The 21,234-nt window shown below is 49.7% G+C and overlaps 1 protein-coding gene across 1 annotated transcript in view; it reads left to right on the top strand.

Moving 5' to 3' along the window:
- The first annotated feature begins 316 nt into the window (after positions 1-316).
- Kcnj6 (potassium inwardly rectifying channel subfamily J member 6) overlaps positions 317-21,234 on the top strand; it is a 35,121-nt gene continuing 14,203 nt past the window's right edge. Inside the window, exon 1 of the mRNA XM_042687340.1 lies at positions 317-1,233. Coding sequence (XP_042543274.1) covers positions 336-1,233 — 898 coding nt within the window. The 5' untranslated portion in view covers positions 317-335. The remainder of the gene's footprint in view (positions 1,234-21,234) is intronic.

The raw sequence follows: 21,234 nt of genomic DNA, 5'->3' as shown, positions 1-21,234 counted from the left end.
GCCTCTCCCTGTCTCAGACGGAGGAAGAGACACCCCCCCGCCCCCCCCCCCCCCCCCGACAGCAGGCACAGTGGCCACCACTGGCAGGGAGATAAGGGTTCTGTAAGAAGCTCCATCCTGGCGGGCCGGCTGGCAGAGGACCCGGATGAGCCAGCTCACGGCACACAGAGGCCCAAAGGCCGCGCCAGAGGCCCATCCCAAGCTACACTAACACCGTTCACTACAAGGCTCGTGCAGGTCTGTTATCTGTAGAGAGACAGCATTTCATTAAGTTCTTTCTGTCTGTCTGTCTGTCTGTCTTTGAACTACCAGCTAACGTCCTGGAGGGCGACTCAATGGACCAGGACGTGGAGAGTCCGGTGGCCATTCACCAGCCAAAGCTGCCGAAGCAGGCCCGAGACGACCTCCCAAGACACATCAGCCGGGACCGGACCAAGAGGAAAATCCAAAGATACGTGAGGAAGGACGGGAAATGCAACGTCCACCACGGCAACGTGCGGGAGACCTACCGCTACCTGACCGACATCTTCACCACGCTGGTGGACCTCAAGTGGAGGTTCAACCTGCTCATCTTCGTCATGGTTTACACGGTGACGTGGCTGTTCTTTGGCATGATCTGGTGGCTCATCGCCTACATCCGTGGAGACATGGACCACATAGAAGACCCTGCGTGGACTCCCTGCGTCACCAACCTCAACGGCTTTGTCTCTGCCTTTCTGTTCTCCATCGAGACGGAAACCACCATTGGCTATGGCTACCGGGTGATCACAGATAAGTGCCCGGAGGGAATTATTCTCCTCTTAATCCAGTCTGTGCTGGGCTCCATCGTGAATGCGTTCATGGTGGGATGCATGTTTGTGAAAATATCTCAGCCCAAAAAGAGGGCAGAGACGCTGGTGTTTTCCACCCACGCGGTCATCTCCATGCGGGATGGGAAGCTGTGCCTGATGTTCCGAGTGGGGGACCTACGGAACTCCCACATCGTGGAGGCCTCCATCCGGGCCAAGCTCATCAAGTCCAAGCAGACTTCAGAGGGGGAGTTCATCCCCCTGAACCAGACGGACATCAACGTGGGCTACTACACAGGCGACGACCGGCTGTTTCTGGTGTCACCGCTGATCATTAGCCACGAAATTAACCAACAGAGTCCCTTCTGGGAGATCTCCAAAGCCCAGCTGCCTAAAGAGGAACTGGAAATTGTGGTCATCCTAGAAGGAATGGTGGAAGCCACAGGTAAGACGGCTGTGGGATGGGTGCTCAGTCCACTGGGCCATATCATACTGAGCCTTATTCACCATTGACCAATCACTTCTTCCGTGAAATTAGATGCTTCTGTGTCCATTAAGTTCAAGTATTTTCATTAAGAATACAGTGTGTGTACGTGTGTGTATGGGTGTGCGTGTGAACCTGTGTGCACGCTTGTGTTAATGACAGTACTGGGGCTTGGGCACTGTCCTCTAGCTTCTTCAACTCAAAGCTGGCACTCTATCACTTGAGTGACACCTCCACTTCTGGTTGTTTGGGTTGTTAATGACAGATCGTCTCATGTTCTTTCCTGCCCAGGCTGACTTTGAACTGTAGTCTTCAGATCTCAGCTTCTCAAGGAGCTAGAATTATAGGTGTGAGCCACCAGTACCTGGCTCACTTCCCATTTTTAAAGCCCTTTAGAAAATATTAACAAGCATGACAAAAAATACTGCTGGGATATTTTAAATTTCCAGATATTAAGTTAAAATCCGATCTGTCTCTTAACATGTTTTTAAAATCGCTTTAAAATGTGGCTCATTGAAACGCTTACGTTATTTATTACTAAGACAAAGGGAAGAAATTAAGCCATTCCAAAGGAGGGAGGGAAATAGGCCTGAAACAGTTTTAATACAAATGTGTTTTCACCCCTCTCTCAGGGTGCATTTGTTAGACACCAGAGTTAGTTTTCCTTTTGTATCCAGAGCAGTCTCTCTGCACTCTACCTGCAAGCCCTAGCAGACATTGTACCGCGGACTGAGCGACAAACACCAGCATAAAAGCAAAGGACTTGAAGAGCCACCCATCCATTCATGGCAGTCCTATTGATCTTTCTACTACTTGCACTAATCATGGCTGCTTTTGAGTGGAGGTGATCTGTTCTCTAAACAGAAAGCACTCTCTGTTTCCTCTGAAGTCTCCTCTGGCATCTTCATACAGGCTGCACCTCCCAAGAGCCAAGAACATCCTGCCCATAATTGTCTGTAAACATCCCACACAATAGAGCCATGAGCCCTGAACCCCAGTGCTGACAGCAGTAGCTCCCAGGAAGAGTGTAAGGTAAAATGCCAGTTCATCCAGCGCTCACTGCTTTGAGCCCCAGTGTGTCCCCCTTCACACACGACCTGCCCTTCTGTGTTTCTAACTCTTCACCTTGAGTTGCTGGGTTGTTAGACTGTATCTGGATATGCCCACTCAGCCCTGAGCACGCCCGGTTCTCCATCAACCTCTTGACAATAGACGCAGTCTAGTTGCCCTGAACATCCAACTTCCGTCCCCCAGGCCCCTGCAAGAAAGCGGTCATGTCCTCTGCCACACTGTCCCAGAATTTTGTAATTTTTTTCTTTTGTCAGTCATGGGACTTGAACTCTGCGCCTGGGCGTTGTCCCTCAGCTCTTCAGCTCAAGGCGAGTACTCTACCGCTTGCGCCACAGCACCACTTCTGGTTTTCTGCTGGTGAATTGGAGATAAGAGTCTCATGGACTTGCCTGCCCAGGCTAGCTTTGAACTGCAGTCCTCAGATCTCAGCCTCCTGAGTAGCTAGGATGAATAGCTAGCGTGAGCCACTAGCCCCTGGCTACAATACATTTTTTTCAAGTGCAGCAAATACTGAAAACATGAAACATGAATAAAGCTTGTGCACGGTGCTCGGCGAATCCAGTGCTGTCCTTCCACAGAGCACTAAGAACACAGACCGACTCTAAACAGCCCTCCACACAGCAGCCCATCGGCAGCGCCAACCACCCGTAGGCCTCTAACATAACATCCTTGAACAGAATCTTCATTAACAGGGACTGGCCTCTAATTGCTGTTCCCTAAACAGAGGCAGTGGCTCAGTTCTTCATCCACCTCTGTGCAGTGCTTACAGAGGGATAAGGGGTCAGTATATATTTATCCTACCCTGCACTGTGTGCTTAAGTTGTGGAAAATGAGCCGCAGAAATTGGCATCGGACAGTAATAGGTCAAGACTGTGCGATGAGAAAACTCTTCCCGGCTCGAACCCACACGGCCCCTCTTATTTAAAGATCTTTCCCTGTGTTTTGAACTGTAACTGTGCTGAAATACTAAACAACTGATGCGGGTGTGAACACAGCTCTATACCTTCCACCTGGTGTTTGTTTGTTTTGTTTTGTTTTATGCTCTCCTCAGGCAATGGGTGGGGTTGGGAGCCAGGAGAAAAGAGAAGAAGGAAAGGAGAGAGGAGAAGAAGCAAGATGCTGGGCTGGGAAGGTGGCTCAGTGGTAGCGCGCTTGCCTTGCCTGCTCGAGGCCCTGGGTTCGATTCCTCAGCACCACATAAGAAAAAAGCCGGAAGTGGTGCTGTGGCTCAAGTGGTAGAGCACTAGCCATGAGCTGAAGAGCTGAGGGACAGCACCCAGGCCCAGAGTTCAGGCCCCACGACCGGACCCAAAAAAAAAAAAAAGAAGCGAGATGCTGGGAGGAGAAACAGGAGAGGGAGAAGAGGAAGGACAGGGGAGGAGAGGAGGACAAGGAGGAGATGAAGAAAGAAAGAAAGAAAGGGAGAGAAGAGAAAGGAGCGGTGATGGGAAGTAGCAGGGAAGAGAGGAAGAGGGAGGAAGAACGGAGAGAAGTAAGAAGGATGGAGAGGAAAGGGGAAGAGGAGGCAAGGAAGGAGGGGAAGAGAATAAGGAGGGAGATGTGAGAGGAAAGGAGGGGAAGGGAAGGAGGAGGGCGAGATGAGGGCAAGGGCGAGGGGCCGGGGAAGGAATTCTCTTGAAGCCAGGAATGCGGTGGCTTTCCCCGCCTCCTGAGCACAGGGACTCTGGCACCCCCTCGTGGCATCCTGAAGTGTTGCAGCTCAGGCAGCATCAGCTGACCACTCGTGATTGCAATCCTCAGAGGGACAGCTGTGGACGGATCTCACCACCCTTGTGTCTCTGGCCTCTGATTCCTGGGGTGACCCCACTTCACATGCAGGACCCCAGCTTTGCACTCTCTCACAGAACGCCCAGCCTGGGGGGGAAAAAAGGAAAATTTGGAGTAAGCAAATTTAATTTCCAGAGTCCTAATTCTCCCTGGGGCAGAAATGTCTCTCTGATGAAAGCTCGTGACCGGTGAGACTATCCAACGGGAGAGACGTCGTTTTCTTGGTAATCCGCAGTGATCCTTGCCTCTAAGTCTGGGTAGTGGCCAACAGGAAGAATAAAAATGCTCACCTCTGTGCCTCAGAAAAGGAAATCATTCCTCATTTTACTTAAAAACAGGATACATTCTAATTTCTGAAAAAGTAGAGGAGGAGGGCTATTCTAGAAAGTTCTGGAAGAATCTGGAAACCAGACATGTCTTGTCCTTTCCTTATAATAACAGTTCAGTACAATTCCATGCCTTGGTATAACTCATCCCTTAGGCTTCAGAGGGATACTTCTTTGTGAATGAAAACCACAAACGGGATTTACAGGCATTAAACAGGCTCTTGGGGAGAAGGAAAAGAATGTTTACTGTATCAAAGCCACAAGAAAAACAAATACGGGGCAAAGGCATGATGAGAACTAATTCACAAGGATCTAATTATTCATGACCGTGTAGGGCTGGAAATCAGAAACCATGAAAACCAACTAAATGGCCCCCTTGACGCATTGCTTTCTCAGGCTAGACACTGACCTTGAACGTCTGGTCAGGCATCTGGATTAGCCCTGCATCCTGACTCAATACACCTCCCTGTCAGGGGCACCCCTGGCCCACGGCAACCTGGACAGGCTTTGTCTGGAGTCCTGTATGACCTCACAGAAGTCTGCCCACCTGTGTCTTGGATCTGCTGGGAGCTTACTAGAAGAGTAGAGAGATGGCCGTATTACATACAGGGCGTGTGATATGGTAACCCCACCTGCACCGTGTGGCTGACTACCACCTCCAGTAGAACATGAGCCCCTAGGAGGGAGGAGGACAGGGGCCTAGACCTCCTTGATGTCCCCTGAAGGACAGACAGGCACACACACACACACACACACACACACACACACACACACACACACACACACACACACACACACACACATACACACCAGGGACAGACCCACGTTCTCCGGATGGCATCAGCCTAGTCCCGTCTAAGTCAAAGGGACAATCGAGGTGACCTCTCAAGAACTTTCCAGTCATGTGATTCTATTTTTGAAAATGAATCAAACCCTGGAAAATTCTGACACCAGCCACCCAGACGCTGCGGAGTTGGCCACGTCTCCTCTGCAAATAGACTTTTAAAGGGGGCCCTTTGTGCTCCCGACACATGGGCAATCTGGAGATGGTTGTTGTTTACAGAAGGCTTCGTAGCTATGTAAACAAACGTGCACAGCAGCTGTGGCGAAGCACGTTAAAATAGTAGAGCATGCGTATAGACGGGTATTTATAGAGGGCAAGTGGGCCTCGGGCGCATGGCACCCGCCCAGCGCCGGGCACCCTGCCAGCCTGCTCCTCGCTGAAGCCTTCCCAGCCAGCCTCCATTTGTCACCCCCCGAGATGATGTGGCTATGACCGTCCCCAGCACTGAGCCTCAGGGGCATGGAACCTTGGGGGTGCCCTTAACTCTTTATGAGATGTATACAATTTAGACGGAAACAGCAGATCGAACCATTAACCCCTGGCCACCTGCCGTTCCCTTCTCACAACTGCCACTTCAGGACCAAAGTCATCTATACCTTACTAACTTTCCCCCACATCCCAGCATCCCACCTGCACACGTCTAAGTACCTGTCTCCAAAAGATAAGTCCTTTTATAAAGTACTCTGATTCAGTTATACCAGCGAAAATAATTAACAGTGGTTTCTTAAGATCCAATAGCTATTCAGTGTTCAAGCTGCCAATTACCTCATAAATGTCCTCCGATTTTGTTTGTTTAGATTTACAGTCTCCATAATTGTATGAATAAGCTCTGTTGGCCAGGCGCTGGTGACTCAATCATCAACCCTAGCTACTCAGGAAACAGAAATCTAAGGATCATGGTTCAAAGCTAGACCAAGCAGGAAAATCTGTGAGACTCTTTATCTCCAGTTAATCACAGAAAAAGCTGGAAGTGGCTCTGTGGCTCATCCAGTATGCAAAAGAGAGAGAGAGAGAGAGAGAGAGAGAGAGAGAGAGAGTCAGAAAGACTTACATACTGATTTGAAAACTGAGGAAGTAGAAGAAAGGAGACAGCTTCCTGATGCTTAGTGGATGCCGCCCCGTGGTGAGCTTCTGTATCTGTGGATTTTTGGCTTTGTGGATTTGGAAGGATCGTAAATACTTGCACTTGGATATGGAGACTTTCTTGACATTTACTCCCTAAACCATGGCGTTCCCGCCAGAATCTACCCAGCATGCACATTGAACCAGCTCTTATAAGTAATCCAGAGGTGATTTCATATCCATGAGCGAATGTGTGTAGGTTTATATACACATTCTATACCGTTTTATATAAGGAGTTTGAGATCCTGAGGACTGGGGTGTCTGGAGGGATTCTAGAGTTAATCCCTCATAGATGCTAAGAGAAAAATGCGTACAGACAAGAGAGCAAGTCTGACCACTCAGTGTCCTGTGCATGAGTGACCAGGGGGAGGCCAGGAAACCCCAGAGACGGGGAAAGGCAGGCTGTCCTTCACCCTGGACAAGCCTAGCTAGCGTGGCATTGCTCACGGACAAACATGAATCCCATCCCAGAAAGCAGCTCTTCCATGAGGACAAGGAAACAGATTCCAAGACCAAGGGCCAGTGATGTGGCTCAGGTCACGTGGCCTCAGGCAAAGCAGGAAAGTGAGGGTCAAGGCTGCAGCTGGTGCTTGCAGCTCAGTGCTCTGAGTCACCAGTGCTTGTTACTCAGTGAATATTCTGTGAAGGAAAAATGTACCCAGAAAAAGTTAACTCATATTTAATGTGCAGACTGCTGGCATTAATGTGCTGTCTCCTCTTCTTTCCCACCGATAATTCAAAGTCCCTTGTTTGCTTTCCCAGTGTGATCGATTCACATGAATTTTAAATGACCACATATTAAAATTAGCTGCACCCTCTAACCATTCTGGTTATTGAGCACTAAGGAGCCCCAGGGGAGATTCTGACGCTGCCCTGCCTCTGACTTCCAGGCACCGTTTTACCTTGCTGTAATCACACTGTCACTCTGCTCTGATAGCTTTGATTCTGCCGAGTGTGGAGGACGAGCTGGTAGAAGTTAACACTGCCGTGCTCTTGAGCTGTGTCTAGTAATAATTATTCAGCGATTACAGAGCTCAAATCTTATTTTCCCCTTTTGATACATGGCTGCTAATCCCTCTAGTGGCAAGCTGCTATCACCAGATTTACCATTTTCCTTTTAAGAGCTATCACCTAAACTACCCAGACTGGGAAGCAGTTAGTGGATAAGATCTGAAAAGCTACAAACTGGGGTGAAAAATCTTCACAGTGAGATCTACCTGTAAGTCTCTGTAAGGAGACTATCTCCTTGCTCAAAATCTATCGACTAACATCAATCCTGGTTACAGAGGAAGTAGAGCAGAAGAATCAGAGTTAGAGGCCACCTTCCATGGTAAGGGCCTATCTCAACAATAACCAGCAAAACACAGAGCTGGAGGTGTGGCTCAAGTGTTAGAGTACCAGCCTAGCAAGCATAAAGCCCTGGGTTTAAACTCGCATACTGTGAAAGAAGGAAAGAAAATGGGGGAAAGTTGGAGGGGGAAGGGAGAAGAAAGGGAGGGAAGGAGGGAGGGAGGGAGGCAAGCAGGCAGGCAAGGCTCCCTTCTAAAATGTCCACCTTAATATCACCTATCCCAGTAAAGTAACTAGCTGCGTCAAATCTAACGCCAATTGCTCCCAGCTTGTAGGGACCCTGTGTTCCGGTTTGCTAATGTCCTAACCATCTGCAGCTGGGTGCACAGTTAAACTCTCCCACCACAGCTTCAGGGAAGTTGCAAGAGACCAAACACATGACGCTACTCCTACACATTTCCCATAATCCGGAAGGCATTTAGAGTACCATAGTTTAGAAGGTATTGGGGTTGCCATATATTATTATGGTTGTAAAAAAAAGTCAGAATACTCTATAAAATGATTCATTATTAAAACAGAAGTACCAGAAAAGTCCATTGTTCTCCAAATGGGCCATGAGAAGTGACTAGAATGAGACTCAGTAGGAATCAGAGAGGTTACACACAAAAAAGGCAGTGGAGGGACTAGGAAGTGGCTCAGTGGTAGAGCGCTTGCCTTGCATGCATGAGGCCCTGGGTTCGATTCCTCAGCACCACAAAAGCAGAAAAGGCCAGAAGTGGTGCTATGGCTCAACTGGTAGAGCACTAGCCTTGAGCTGGAGAGCTGAGGGACAGCGCCCAGGTCCAGGGTTCAAGCCCCATAACCAACAACAACAAAAAAAGGCAATGTGAGGCCAGGCACCGGTTGCTCACTCTATAATCCTAGCTATTCAAGAGGCTGATATCTGAGGATCATGGTTCAAAGCTAGCCCACGCAGGAAAGTCCATGAGATTCTTAGTTCCAATAAACTACTCAAAAAAGCTGAAAATAGAGCTGTGGCTCAAGTAGTAGAACACTAGCTAGCCTTAAGTACCAAGAGGCTCAGGGACAGAGCTGAGGCCCTGAGTTCAAACACCAGGACTGTCACACACACACACACACACACACACACACACACACAGATGCAATGTGGGATTCAAAACCAAAAGAAAAATCAACCAACCACCTACAAGTTAGCTCTTAAAAAGAAAACAGCACAAGCCCAGCACTAGTGGCTCACACCTGTCATCCTGACTACTCAGGAGGCTGAGATCTGAGGATCACAGTTCAAAGTCAGCCCAGGCTGGAAAGTCCATGAGACTCTAATCTCCAATAAACTACCAAAAAACCAGAAGTGGCGCTGTGGCTCAAGTGGTAGAGCGCTTGCCTTGAGCAGGAGGGACAGCACTCAGGCCCAGAGTGCAAGCCCCATAACTGACACAAAAAAAGAAAAGAAAAGTAACAGCTCTATTCCAGTTACAAGAAAGATGTCCATACCGAGTCTCTAATTCCTTAAACAAGCAAAGTTTAATTATTTCCTAGAGCTTTCAGTTATATGAGGCTGACAGTGTTGTCAGGGAACCTCTTCCTGACGATTTCTAACATCCAGAAGATCACGGGAAACCACGTAAAACACACATACACACACACCCCCCAAACAGCTAGAGCTGCCTCCAGTCCAGTGAGCGCCTCTCCGCCCCTCCCCCACATAGGAGCCTGCATACTGCCTTCATTTCTAGCAAGCTTCTTTCTCCAAAGCAATCTCACTCACCTACCGCTCGGCTCACCAATGCCCTCCTGCCAAGCCCCAGTAGCCCCATTTACTGGCTGGATTTATGTCTCTCTGCCTCCGTTTCTTCCACTCTTAAACTGGTCTCCCCCAGGAGACCTCTGTGAATTCCATCAGAGCATCCTCTTTCAGCTCATGGACTACATGGGCGGAAAGCAGCAAAGCTGCGCTAGGACGAGCACCAGGCCAGGCAGCAGGGACCTCGCTGCTGGTGCCGACAGCATGACAAATGACCCCTCTGAAAGTGCTCCGAACCCTCAATGTGACTGACACAAACCGAGAGTGTCCGTGCACGCGATGGTGAACACAGCGTGGGGCGTGAGCCGGGCCTGGCCGCCTCTGCCCTGTCTCCTTCCCATGAACTCCAGATTGATGGGATCTGAATTAATGAGCATTGCTGGGGCCAGTCAGAAGGACTGTGTCCTATAAATAGCAGCATCCATCATAACAATGTCCGCCAGAGGTGGACGTGAATTTGACCGTGCTCAGGTCTTCTGAGGCCAGTGGCAACAGGACTGATAGTTTGTATCTGGGAACAACACTTCTATGTTACCAGTTCCTCATCCATAGAGTCCTTTCAACTGTTGAGGGGTCCTCTCATGTCCTTATTTTGAAAACTCGTTTTTTTAAACTATTAGCTAAATAATTTTTCCCTTAGGGGTAGCTCTGCTCTAATGTACTGACCTGTTTTCACAAGGTTGAGGGACAAACGGGATTTTCCTGACAGCCAATTCCATTGTTCCCTGTTTCCAATGAAAGAATACTGAGCTGGACACTGGTGGCTCATGCCTGTCATCCTAGCCACTCAGGACGCTGAGATCTGAGCATTGTTTTGAAGGCAGCACAGACAGGAAAGTCCATGAGACTCTTACTCCAATGAACTACTCAGAAAAAGCCAACTGTGGAGCTGGGGCTCATATGGTAGAGGGCTGGCTAGCTTTGAATACAAAGAGGCTCAGGGACAATGCCAAGGCCCTGAGTTCGACCCCCAGGACTGGTGGAGAGAAAGAAAGAGAGAGAGAGGGCAGGAAAGAAGGAAGGAAGGAAGGAAGGAAGATTCCACGCACTCAGATATGAAAATCCTGCACCAGGGGCCCCATGGAAGGTCAAACTCAGCATTGAGAAGGATCTTCTGCTCAATTTAGAAGGACTTTCCACTCAAAAGCAGAGACCCATTGCTGCCCTTCTCCTTTGTCTTATTAGGAGCTGCGTATGACTTCCCTTTGATCTGCCAAACACCCGTAAAGATAGCTGCTCTCCCCATGTAATAAATGAGGAAGCTGGGTCTGAGGTGAAGGGCTGGGAACACAGGAACTCTGCCCAAGGGCAAGTGAAAGGCAAGGGGTAATGCTGAGATTGAGTCTTGGAGTTCCCCGTAGCCCCAACACACTTGCCTCTCCTGTCACTCCAGAGGGGAGGGCTGGGCAAGGGCTGCCCGAGGGTCTCCGGATCTGAACTCATCCGAGCACTGACCCGGGTGATGCTCACCCTTTGGTGACCAGCCCCGCTCCACCCAGCTCACCTGGCCTGGAGAAGACAGCAGGGAAGCTCTCCCCATACCTTTTGGCATGGAGCCTCCCGGGAGCCGCCTGGGCTCCCAGCTCCACCCAGTGCCATGTCATCCGGTGACCACGGCAGAGCTCTCAGCCAACTGCATCTAAAGTGGCCCAGTGTGTTCGCCAAGCGTGACTCAAAGTTCAACCAAGCAGCCGCTGATGACCCTTTGTGGAGGAAAACTTAAGTTTAACATTGACGGGAGAATCGATTTCCATGCTGAACTCCCTGTCAAAAAGCACTATCAGAAAAATAATATAGACAAGGCTGGAGATGTGGCTTAGTGGTAGAGTGCTTGCCTAGCGTGCATGAAGCCCTGGGTTCGATTCTTCAGTACCACATAAACAGAAAAAGCCAGAAGTGGCGCTGTGGCTCAAATGGTAGAGTGCTAACCTTGAGCAAATGAAGCTCAAGCCCCAGGACTGGCAAAAAAGAAAAAAGTAAAGAAAAGGAAAATATACAGGCTTTGACTAGCCTAACACAATCTTGTTCAGGTTTATATTTCACTGTGAAACATTGTAGCAGAACCTTTTTTAGCAGGTGGTGGTAGTGGTGATGATAAATGAGGATGATGGTGGTGGTGAGGATGATGATGGTGGTGGGGAAGAGGACGAGGAGGAGGAAGAGGAGGAGGAAGAAGAGGAGAAAGAGGAGGAAGAGGAGGAGGAAGAGGAGGAGGAAAAAGAGGAGGAGGAGGTTGGTGATAGCTAGGATTACAGGCATGAGCCACCAGCACCGAGCTTGGCAAAATCCTATGGACAGTCTCTGTCATCACACCCACATAGCAAGGTAGCAGCCACAGGCGGGAAGTTAAAAGAGGAAAAAGTGCGCACGGCTCTGTCCCCATACCTTTTTATTCGCCGACACACTATCACTTTAATGTGACATCACACCTTCTTCATGGGGTTTTCTCAAATGTCTAAAAATGTCAAAACCATGTTGAGCTCTTTCCCGTCCCAAAGAGCCAGACACACACTGCAAATCCGAGGTGTCATCTATGCCAAGGAGCGCTGGGACGGGGTGGGTAGGCCTTCCCAGCGCACATCGCACACTCTCGATCGCTGGGCAGTGTGCATGGGAGAGGAGACCATTTGCACTTGTTTTCTTCCTGAATACAAACATAATGGGAAGCAGAGGTTTCCTGACCTTTCAGAGAGCTAAAATGGAACTTCCGTTCAAAAGCAGAGATCCATCGGAAAACAGCGCTATTATTAACCTCGCCTTTTTGAAACGGTGAAAAGAACGTGCGCAGGTCCTCGTTAAGGAGTATTCGTGCGCTCCCCCTTTCTTTTCTCCCAGCAGTTCCCCAACTTCCCCCCAGGCAGTGGTTTTTCTTAGGGCTGATTGATTTGGAGGCTGGAGGTCCTGAACGCCAAGAGCCTTTCTTCAGCTGGCACTGAAGCTAGGAGACTGACCACAGAGCCACCTTTGCAATACAGGAAGTTCCCCACCCACGGCAGCATGTTTGGGACACAGTACAGAAAGTCATCCCTAAACAGGTACTGGTGGCTCAGGCCTGAAAATCCTAGCTACTCAGCAGACTGAGATCTGAAAATCGCTGTTCAAAGCCAGCTTGGGCAGGAAAAGCTTCGAGCCTCTGATCTCTAATAAATTACTCAGAAAAAGCCAGAAGTGGCACAGTGACTCAAGTGGTAAAATGCTAGCCTTGAGAAAAAGAGCTTCAGGGACAGCGCGCAGGCCCTGAGTTCAAGCCCCAGGACTGGCGCGCGCATGCACACACACACACACACACACACACACACACACACACACACACACACTGTCAGGGAGGGAGCACAATTTTGTAAGCTGCTCACATTCTTCACGAGCCAAGCAGAGCAATAACAGAGGACCAGGACGTTGTCACCATCACTAAATATCTAAAGTTGCCAAATCTCTTCCCTTGATGCCACCAACACCAGGAGCAGGGGACCGGGCGGCTGCGGGCCCAGGTGGGGTGGGCCCAGGCCTGTCACTGGTCACACTGTGGAAGGAAACCCCAGGTGGGTAAGATTCACTTCCTAAGCTGCCTGTCGCCTTCTCTCCTCTGTATCTGAATATGGGAGCTTGCCATTGATAACAGCCCTCCGGGGTGGGGCCAAGGCCTGGGGTCCCCGTGATGGGGACCGCTGGTGACAAGGGCCACGGAGGCAGAGAGCAGGGCACTGTGGTCCAGCGCTGTCATTCTGTTGCAGACTGAGAGGACAGGAGTGGCCAGGGATTGGAGTCCAAGGGGAAAGCACCACTGTGTCCCCGGCCGGGACTCCCTCCCTCTGGAACATTCTCTGTGCTTGTCTTCTGGGGCCCATACGCAGGAAGGTCACCATGGTCTGGGGTTCTGAGCTCTGTGCAGACTCACCCAATGGGATCTGTGCTTTGATAGACATGTTACCTAAAGAATCCTTCTGCACTACTCACCGTGTCAGGTCGCTGGGGCCCCCACAACCCGAGACAAACCTGCGGCCACTCGTCAGGCACACGGGGTACACAGCTGTCCCTGTCTTTCCAGGCATTTCCCAGACTCACCACGCCCACCAGGCCATCTGGACCGTGCGTGGTATGCTTTCCCGGCCTCCCTCTCCCCCTCCTCCCCCACCTCCCTCTCCCCCTCTTCTCCCACCTCCCCCTCCTCCTCCTCCTCCTCCCTGCAGTCCTGTGGCACTTTGTTCTCCACAAGCAGAGGAAGAAAGGGGCTCCATCCCACAATATCCTCCAAAAACACGCCGCCCTGGGCGACCAAACAAGCTCCTGTCCCTGCCTCCTAAATGCCCACATGGCCTTCCTGTAGCCCTGCCCTGGGACCACACCTTCCACACAAGACCCAAGACACTCAACTCACACCTGACACATCAATTCTGAGCTCCACTAGCAGGAAAACACGCCTAACACAGCCCTTGGTACCATCTATCTCAGAGACAGAAACTGTGACACCTAAGTGATCATCTGATGGATTTTCAAATGGAATTCGTGCTGTCAAAACAGAAAATATGACAGCAGGTTTTCTTTGTATCCATTAATTTTTTTAAGCTAGGAAACAAAATGGTACATAGGCAGAACTGTTTCTAGAAGCTCTCTTACAGAACTTTCTTTTCCTGGCTATTCACAACCCCAAAAAAGACTTGTATAAAACGTATCACTTTGCTTCTATGTTAAAAGTATCTACTCCAGCCCTCTTATTTAAGTTGCCATGTGTTTAAGGAAAGCAATGGTAGGAATCTGAGCTAACTAGACAGCCCTTGATCTCATGGGGCCGTTTCTGGATCCCAGTCAGTGCATTTTGTTTCTTAAGGAATGTCAACTCATCATGATACTGTCATCCTTACCCGGGGTTTCAGTTACTCATGGCCAACTGCAGTCTGAAAATAGACAACAGGAAGATTCAGAAAGAAACAACTCACAAGTTTTCAACTGAACGCTATTCCTAGTGTAATGAAATTGCTTTCAGTCCCACTTTATCCTGACAGGAAGGTGAACCTCCCCTCTGCCCACTCTCTCTACTCTAGCCATTGTATATGTGCTCACCCACCCAGCCTCAGTTCGTCACCATCTTGGTTATCAGACTGCTTGGCCATGGTGCATTTGTGTTCGAGTAACTTCCATTTTACCAGTGATGGCTGCAAAGTACAAGAGCTGTGCTGGGGTCTTCACTGTACTGCTTGTCATCTGTCTCATCTGATTTCCCTGGACCTCAGCTCCCACACCTGACGACTCCCCTGCCCAGCCTGCTTGCAGGTATATTAGATGAGAAGATATCAAAGAGCTGAGAATGGATCTGAAATGAGGTAGACAATTAAAAAAAAAACTTCCGCTTACACTGCTGTCATAGCTGCAGCACTCAGTGTTTTACTCACCTGTGAAATGACAGATTGTTTAAACATCTAGAAATCTCTAGTAAGAAAAAGTGCTTATCCTCCTTATTAGCTGACAGGTCTCTCCTAGCGGAATCTCAATGAGATGAGCTGGGAACTCCATCATGTATAATTCAGCTATATGACAGCTCAGCCCTGAAATTATCCTCAGAGAAATAGAGAGAAATCATTCTCTGCTATGCCCTTAAAAATATCAGCTAAGAGCTGGGCACCAGTGGCTCACGCCTGTAATCCTAGCTACTCAGGAGGCTGAGATCTGAGGATCACGTTTCAAAGCCAGCCCGGGCAAGGAAAGTCCATGAGACTCTTATCTCCAGTAAACCACTAGAAAACCAGAAGTGGCGCTGTGGCTCAAGCGGTAGAGCACTCACCTTGAGCTGAAGAGCTGAGGGATAGCACCCAAAGCCCAGAGTTCAAGCCCCACGACCGACCAAAAAAAGTCAGCTAAAAAAGCGCTGGTGACTTCATGCCTGTAATCCTAGCTACTCAGGAGGCTGAAATCTGAGAACTATAGTTCAAAGTCAACCTGAGCAGAAAGCCTATAAGACTCATCTCCAATTAACCAGGTAAAACAGAAGGACAGCTGTTGCTTGAGTGGTAGAATGCTAGCCTTGAGCAATAAAGCTCGTGGACAGTGCCCATGCCAATAGTTCAAGCCCCATTAGTTCAAGCACAAGGACAAGTGCTAAATTAAAGGCTAACTGGCCAGGTCTCTGTTTCTCCTTCACATGCTTTATACCTGTCTCATGTCAGCCCAGAGGACATTTCTATCTTGGACGACGGGGCCCAATGAAACAAGCCTTCAAGGCAGCCAATCTGCCCGAACTCATAATAAACAGGATACTAAAATGTTTCAACCATCTATTGCTTCTCTATCTGGCACCTTGATCCATGTATATTCTAGAATGCATCTTAGAACATCCAAATGCAACCACAAAACATGTAGGTAACATCGCAAGGTTTTGGCATCATATATAAAAATGATAAGAAGGTAGGCATGGCCTTCATCTTTTATTTTTCTAACAAGAAATCCTAACAAGGGGGCTGGGAAGGTATTTCTGTGGTAGAGCACTTGCCTTGCATGCATGGTCCTGGGTTCGATTCCTCAGCACCACATAAGCAAAAAGAAAAAAGCCGGAAGTGGTGCTGTGACTCAAGTGGTAGAGCGCTAGCCTTGAGCTGAAGAGCTGAGGGAGAGTGCCCAGGCCCAGAGTTCAGGCCCCACAACCGGACCCAAAAAAAAAAATCCTAACAAGTTCAGTTGACTAGCTTCCTAGAGCAGATTAGACTAGAAGCAGCAAACAAAAAAGGAGATGAGTTTGCTGAAACCGGCACATTGAATGCAGAGAGAAGCAATTGGCGATTCCCACTGGGGATGAAGAAAAGCCCAGAGCTATAAATCAAGGAAGAAAAGCCCAAACACGTGGCTCACCCCAACTGTGGTGAGAGGAGTCAATGCTCATCCCACCCACCTTCCAGCACAGGCCGTACAAAAGGACAGAGCAGTAGGTGAGGCTTCAGCTGGAGGGCCGGCCCCCTCTTTCCTCCCTCCCTCCCGCTTTCCTCCCTTCTTCCTGAGTGGCATGGAACAGGACGGAGAGCTTAAATGATGATACTCAGTGCGGTCGGCTGGTACAGAATGGGAAGCGTTTGCCTATTTGTATTGCGATTAAGGGACCAACCTTGGTCACCTGAACACTCCCCCGGGCCATGTGACTGAGGAAAAAAACGCTGGGCCCAACTATCTATCACCCTTGCTGGCTTCCAGCAGCTGATCCTCCCAGCCAAGACTCGTCAAGCTGAGAAGCTCCAGTCACAGGGCCTCTCAGGCTGACCACGGAGGCAGCTCCAAGCGCCTGGAGCCATAGCACTGGGTTCTAGGAGTGACCAGCCCTCAGCCCAGGGCCCCCTTCTAGAAACCTTGGGTTCTGGGTGCTGTGGGGTCCCGCCCCACAGGCCAGGGCCTGGGGGAAGGACTCCTCCCTCCTGGCAGTTCGGGTGCAAGCCAGCTAGGACACTCAGGGTCCCTTCTCCGCCAGGCCTCACTCAGAACAAGCTGCTTTTGGTGTCTCTCAGGAGTTTGAGTCTGCGCGCCTTTAGGCTCTCCAGCCCCGCCCTGCACTCATTTACGTATGCTCTGACCCCTCCCTACCACCTCTGGGTCCTACATCCTGGTGCATATGAGCTGAGACCCTCACCCAAGGCGCAGGTCTCTCTGTTCACCTGTGTGCTCCGGTTAACACCTCACAGGAGAGGACACACCAGGTGCATTGTAGTTCTTTCCTCCCCAGACGGCACCACCTCAATACCCCTCCCCCAACTCAGCCAGCTTGGCAGGGGGATGAACCTCCTGCCTGTGCCTCCTGCCCGTCACTGTCATCAACCGTGTCTTAGAACTGTGCCTGTCACTGTCAACCGTGTCTTAGAACTGTGGCCATCACTGTCATCAACCGTGTATTAGAACTGTGCCTGTCACTGTCAACCGTGTCTTAGAACTGTGCCTGTCACTGTCATCAACCGTGTATTAGAACTGTGCCTGTCACTGTCAACCGTGTCTTAGAACTGTGCCTGTCACTGTCATCAACCATGTCTTAGAACTGAGACCGTCACTGCCAACCATGTCTTAGAACTGTGGCCATCACTGTTATCAACCGTGTCTTAGAACTGTGGCCGATATCCCAGAGCCAAATGTCTTTGCTGACAGAGGAGGATCAATTTCTTGTTCCTCATTTATTTGATTTCAGTATTTTTACATGCATAGAAGACATTCATATACATAAAAGAATGCACAACGGAACCATAGCCTCCACTAGGCCTCTGTTCCTTTACCCAGGCAAAACCCATGCTCACAATCATTGGAATGGTTTTCCAGAAATATCCTCTACTTCTCCAAGTATATGGAGATGAGTCACACAGACTTTTCGGCCTGGGCTGCCTTAGAACGTGGCCCTCAGATCTCATCCTTCTGAGTAGCTAGGAATACAGGAGTGAGCCACCAGCACCCAGCTGATTAGGTCTTTTTAAACTACAAAATAACATCCCATCTTAGGGGTGTGTGATCACTTATGCACTGGTGCTCTATGGAAGATTATCTTCAAGGGCTGCCTGCTTTTTAAATCAACCTCTTTGGTTTCTATGGAATGGAATCTTGGAAATAATACTGATGGGATGGAGGGATGTGCATATTTTACTAGTGTGCATGTGTGCAGGTACACACATGTGCACTGGTCCTAGGGCTTGAACTCAAGACCTGGGTGCTATCTCTGAGCTTTCTGGCTCAAGGCTAGCACCCTACCACTTGAGTCACAACTCTACTTCCAGCTTTTTCTGCTAATGTGGTGCCAAGGAATTGAACTCATGGCCTCATGCATGCAAGGCAAGCACTCTACTACTTGAGCCACAGCTCTACTTCCAGATCATTTTGGTCGTTAATTGGAAGTAAGAGTCTCATAGGCTTTCCTGCCCATGATGGCTTGAAGCAATGGTCCTCAGATCTCAGCCTCACGAATAGCTAGGATTACAAGTGCCCAGCTACCAGTTCCCAGCACATGTTTTATATTGCCCAGTTGCTGTCCATAGTTGTGGTATTTGCAGATAACACTAATGGGTGTGAATCTCCTTCAGTAGAGGGCATGAACAACTCAGTCATCTTTGCAGTGAGATAAAAGGGTACCAGGTGTCACTGAGATCCCTCAGGGAGGAGGCCTTTGCAGCTCAAGGCCACTGCGCCCCCAAGGGCTCAGCAGTTTGGGTCTTTGCTTTCTCCCCTCCCTCGTCCCCCCTCCCCTCCTGTGACCTGAGTCACACAGAATTCACCAGCCACATGTACACTCGCAGGAAGACAGCTTAATGGATGCCCAGAAGATTTTTAAAGTGGCTCATTCGTTTTTTGCCCTTTGGAGTGAGACTATTATGAAGGATGCAGCTCAATGCAGAAATCTCTAAGAAAATGACCCGACCTGACCGGCTCATTACACACCAGACAGACCGACATGAGCAGGTTCATACAGGCAGTCATCAGAAACTCCGGGTTGAATTATAGAAGCGGGCAGGTTCCCGTGCCAATTCCCAGCAGGTGTCTGCCGCCCTTCTGGAAGAGCAAACCAAGAAAGAACAACCACAGAAAATGAGAGGAAAGCCTCTATCCAAGGAGCACAGTGAGTTATCAGAGCAGCATCCGGCCAGCTCTGGATGGTCCTTCATTATCCCTTCCCACCCTGGGAATCCCCTCCCCTCCCCTGAGCGCCTCCAGCTGTCAGCATCAATTGGCAAATGTCAGGAAGGGCAGCACACAAGAGCTCTTGCTTTCTGAAGAGAATAGAAAGACAAGAGGACGCCAATGTCCTGACATTGTTAGTATCTGACCAGGACTGTGGAAGCTAAGCCTTTTACTTAGATCGATGCTTTGAGACTAGCTAGAACTTGTGGAGTCGAGGGAGCAGGGGAAATATCCACAACCGATGTGAGCCACACACACACACACACACACACACATACACACACACACACACACACACATACACACACACACACACACACACACCCCGCAGCTGGGAGCAGCTGGTGTTGTTGGGAGTGGATGAGCAGGTGAGCTGTGAGGTTCCAGTGACAGTGGCTGCAGCATTCTGCACAGTCTGTAGATTCTCCAGAGATTATACCCAATAACATATGAATCTCACACACCCATAAATATATACACTTATCTACAGAGATACAGGCTTCTACATCGTGGTAGGTACACATAAACAAACACCCCTATCTGTAACCAGATGGATGGATGGATGGATGGATGGATAGAGAGTTAGATGGATGGGTGGATGGATGGATGGGTGGTAGATGATTTATTATAAGTGACTCGTATGTTTATGAAGGCTAGACGATCCTGAGATCTGTAACTGACAAGCTGCAGACCCGGGGAGGCTCCTGGTGCAGTGCGATGGTCTCTGTCCCAGTCCACAGGCAGGAGTGGACCACCGTGCCAGCTCCCAGGCAGTCAGGCAGAAAGAGCAACTTCTCTTTTTCTTCTGCCTTTTTGGTTCAGTTCTGGGCTATCAATCAATTGGAAACAGACCACTCACCCTGCATAGAGCAATTAGCTTTACAGAATCTACTAGTACAAACGCCGACCTCTCAGAGGTACCAAGAATGATACATATTATTTTATATATTTATCACACCTCTGGGCACACCGTGTCCAGTCAAGTTAGCACATAAAGTCAAGCCACGGCAAGGATTTGGTGGTGGCCACATACTGCGGAGCCTTGCCCACACTGTGAGCACAGGTGGTGAGCGCCCTCTGCTGCCTCGGTCTAGACATGCTGGTGCAGAGTAGGACTAGGTCAGACTGAGGCCTGTGGGAAGCCGGGCCTTGTTAGAGCCCCCTGACGGGTGCGGGTGCGTGCTAACGGAAGCCAGCACAGTATATGCGTGTGCTGTGCTGTCCAGCCTGCAGGAGGCCTTGGAAACTGCGCCAGTGCTCACGAGGCCTTCACGAATCCTGGTGTTTAGAGGAGCTCCATCACCAACCCGAGTCAGTCTTGGCACACCTGCCACTCAGAACTGTCCTGAGAAGCCTGGCTTCCCCAGAGACCTATGCACTGAGTTGGAGTTTTACGACCTTCCCTCCCAGGCCAGAGAGAAAAATAACAGTTGAAGATGAGCTGTCCATATATAACAATGTTAATAGCAATGGTACTAAAGATGTCACAATGGTGAACAGCCCTTCTGCTAGCTCAGGGCTTCCCTGAGCACACAGGCCCAAAAATATCGCGCTTCCCCCCCCCCCCCAACCACCCCCCCCCACTCCTCCTCCTCCTCCTCCTCCCTCTTCCTCTCTCTCTCCCTACCTCAAAAATGAGTTGGGGGAGAGGTTTTTGTCAAGTTCTCCAAGCCAATCATTGGAGAGGCTTCTTGCCATCACCTGTAGTGTGTGGGAGATTCCACACACTGGCTGTCAAAATTTCCTAAGAAACGCAGGATGCTGAGCTTTGCGCGATCCCTACGCCACACAGGACGTTTCTCTCCGCAGCTCAGCTCCCTCGATCACCCATGACCTGAAGCCATCCTGTCTCTTACACTGAGTTTGGGTCATTAGCATCTGCCAAGTGGCCAAGTGCTCTCTATCTCCTTTCAGCACAACTCCGCTTCCTCCCTGGCCTTCCTAAGTTTGCCTGAGATCACTCTCTTACCAATAACCAGTCCTAGCCCACATTTAGGGAACCCCTACTGTATACTGCATTCATTCATTCACAACATGCTCACTACGCTACCATCCTCCCCATGACACAGAGA

Source organism: Dipodomys spectabilis, unplaced genomic scaffold, assembly GCF_019054845.1.
Source record: "Dipodomys spectabilis isolate Male_0828 unplaced genomic scaffold, ASM1905484v1 ptg000107l, whole genome shotgun sequence".
Classification (NCBI taxonomy): Eukaryota; Metazoa; Chordata; class Mammalia; order Rodentia; family Heteromyidae; genus Dipodomys; species Dipodomys spectabilis.
The sequence above is the reverse complement of the archived record's forward strand: the minus strand, read 5'-3'. Positions and strand labels throughout refer to the sequence as shown.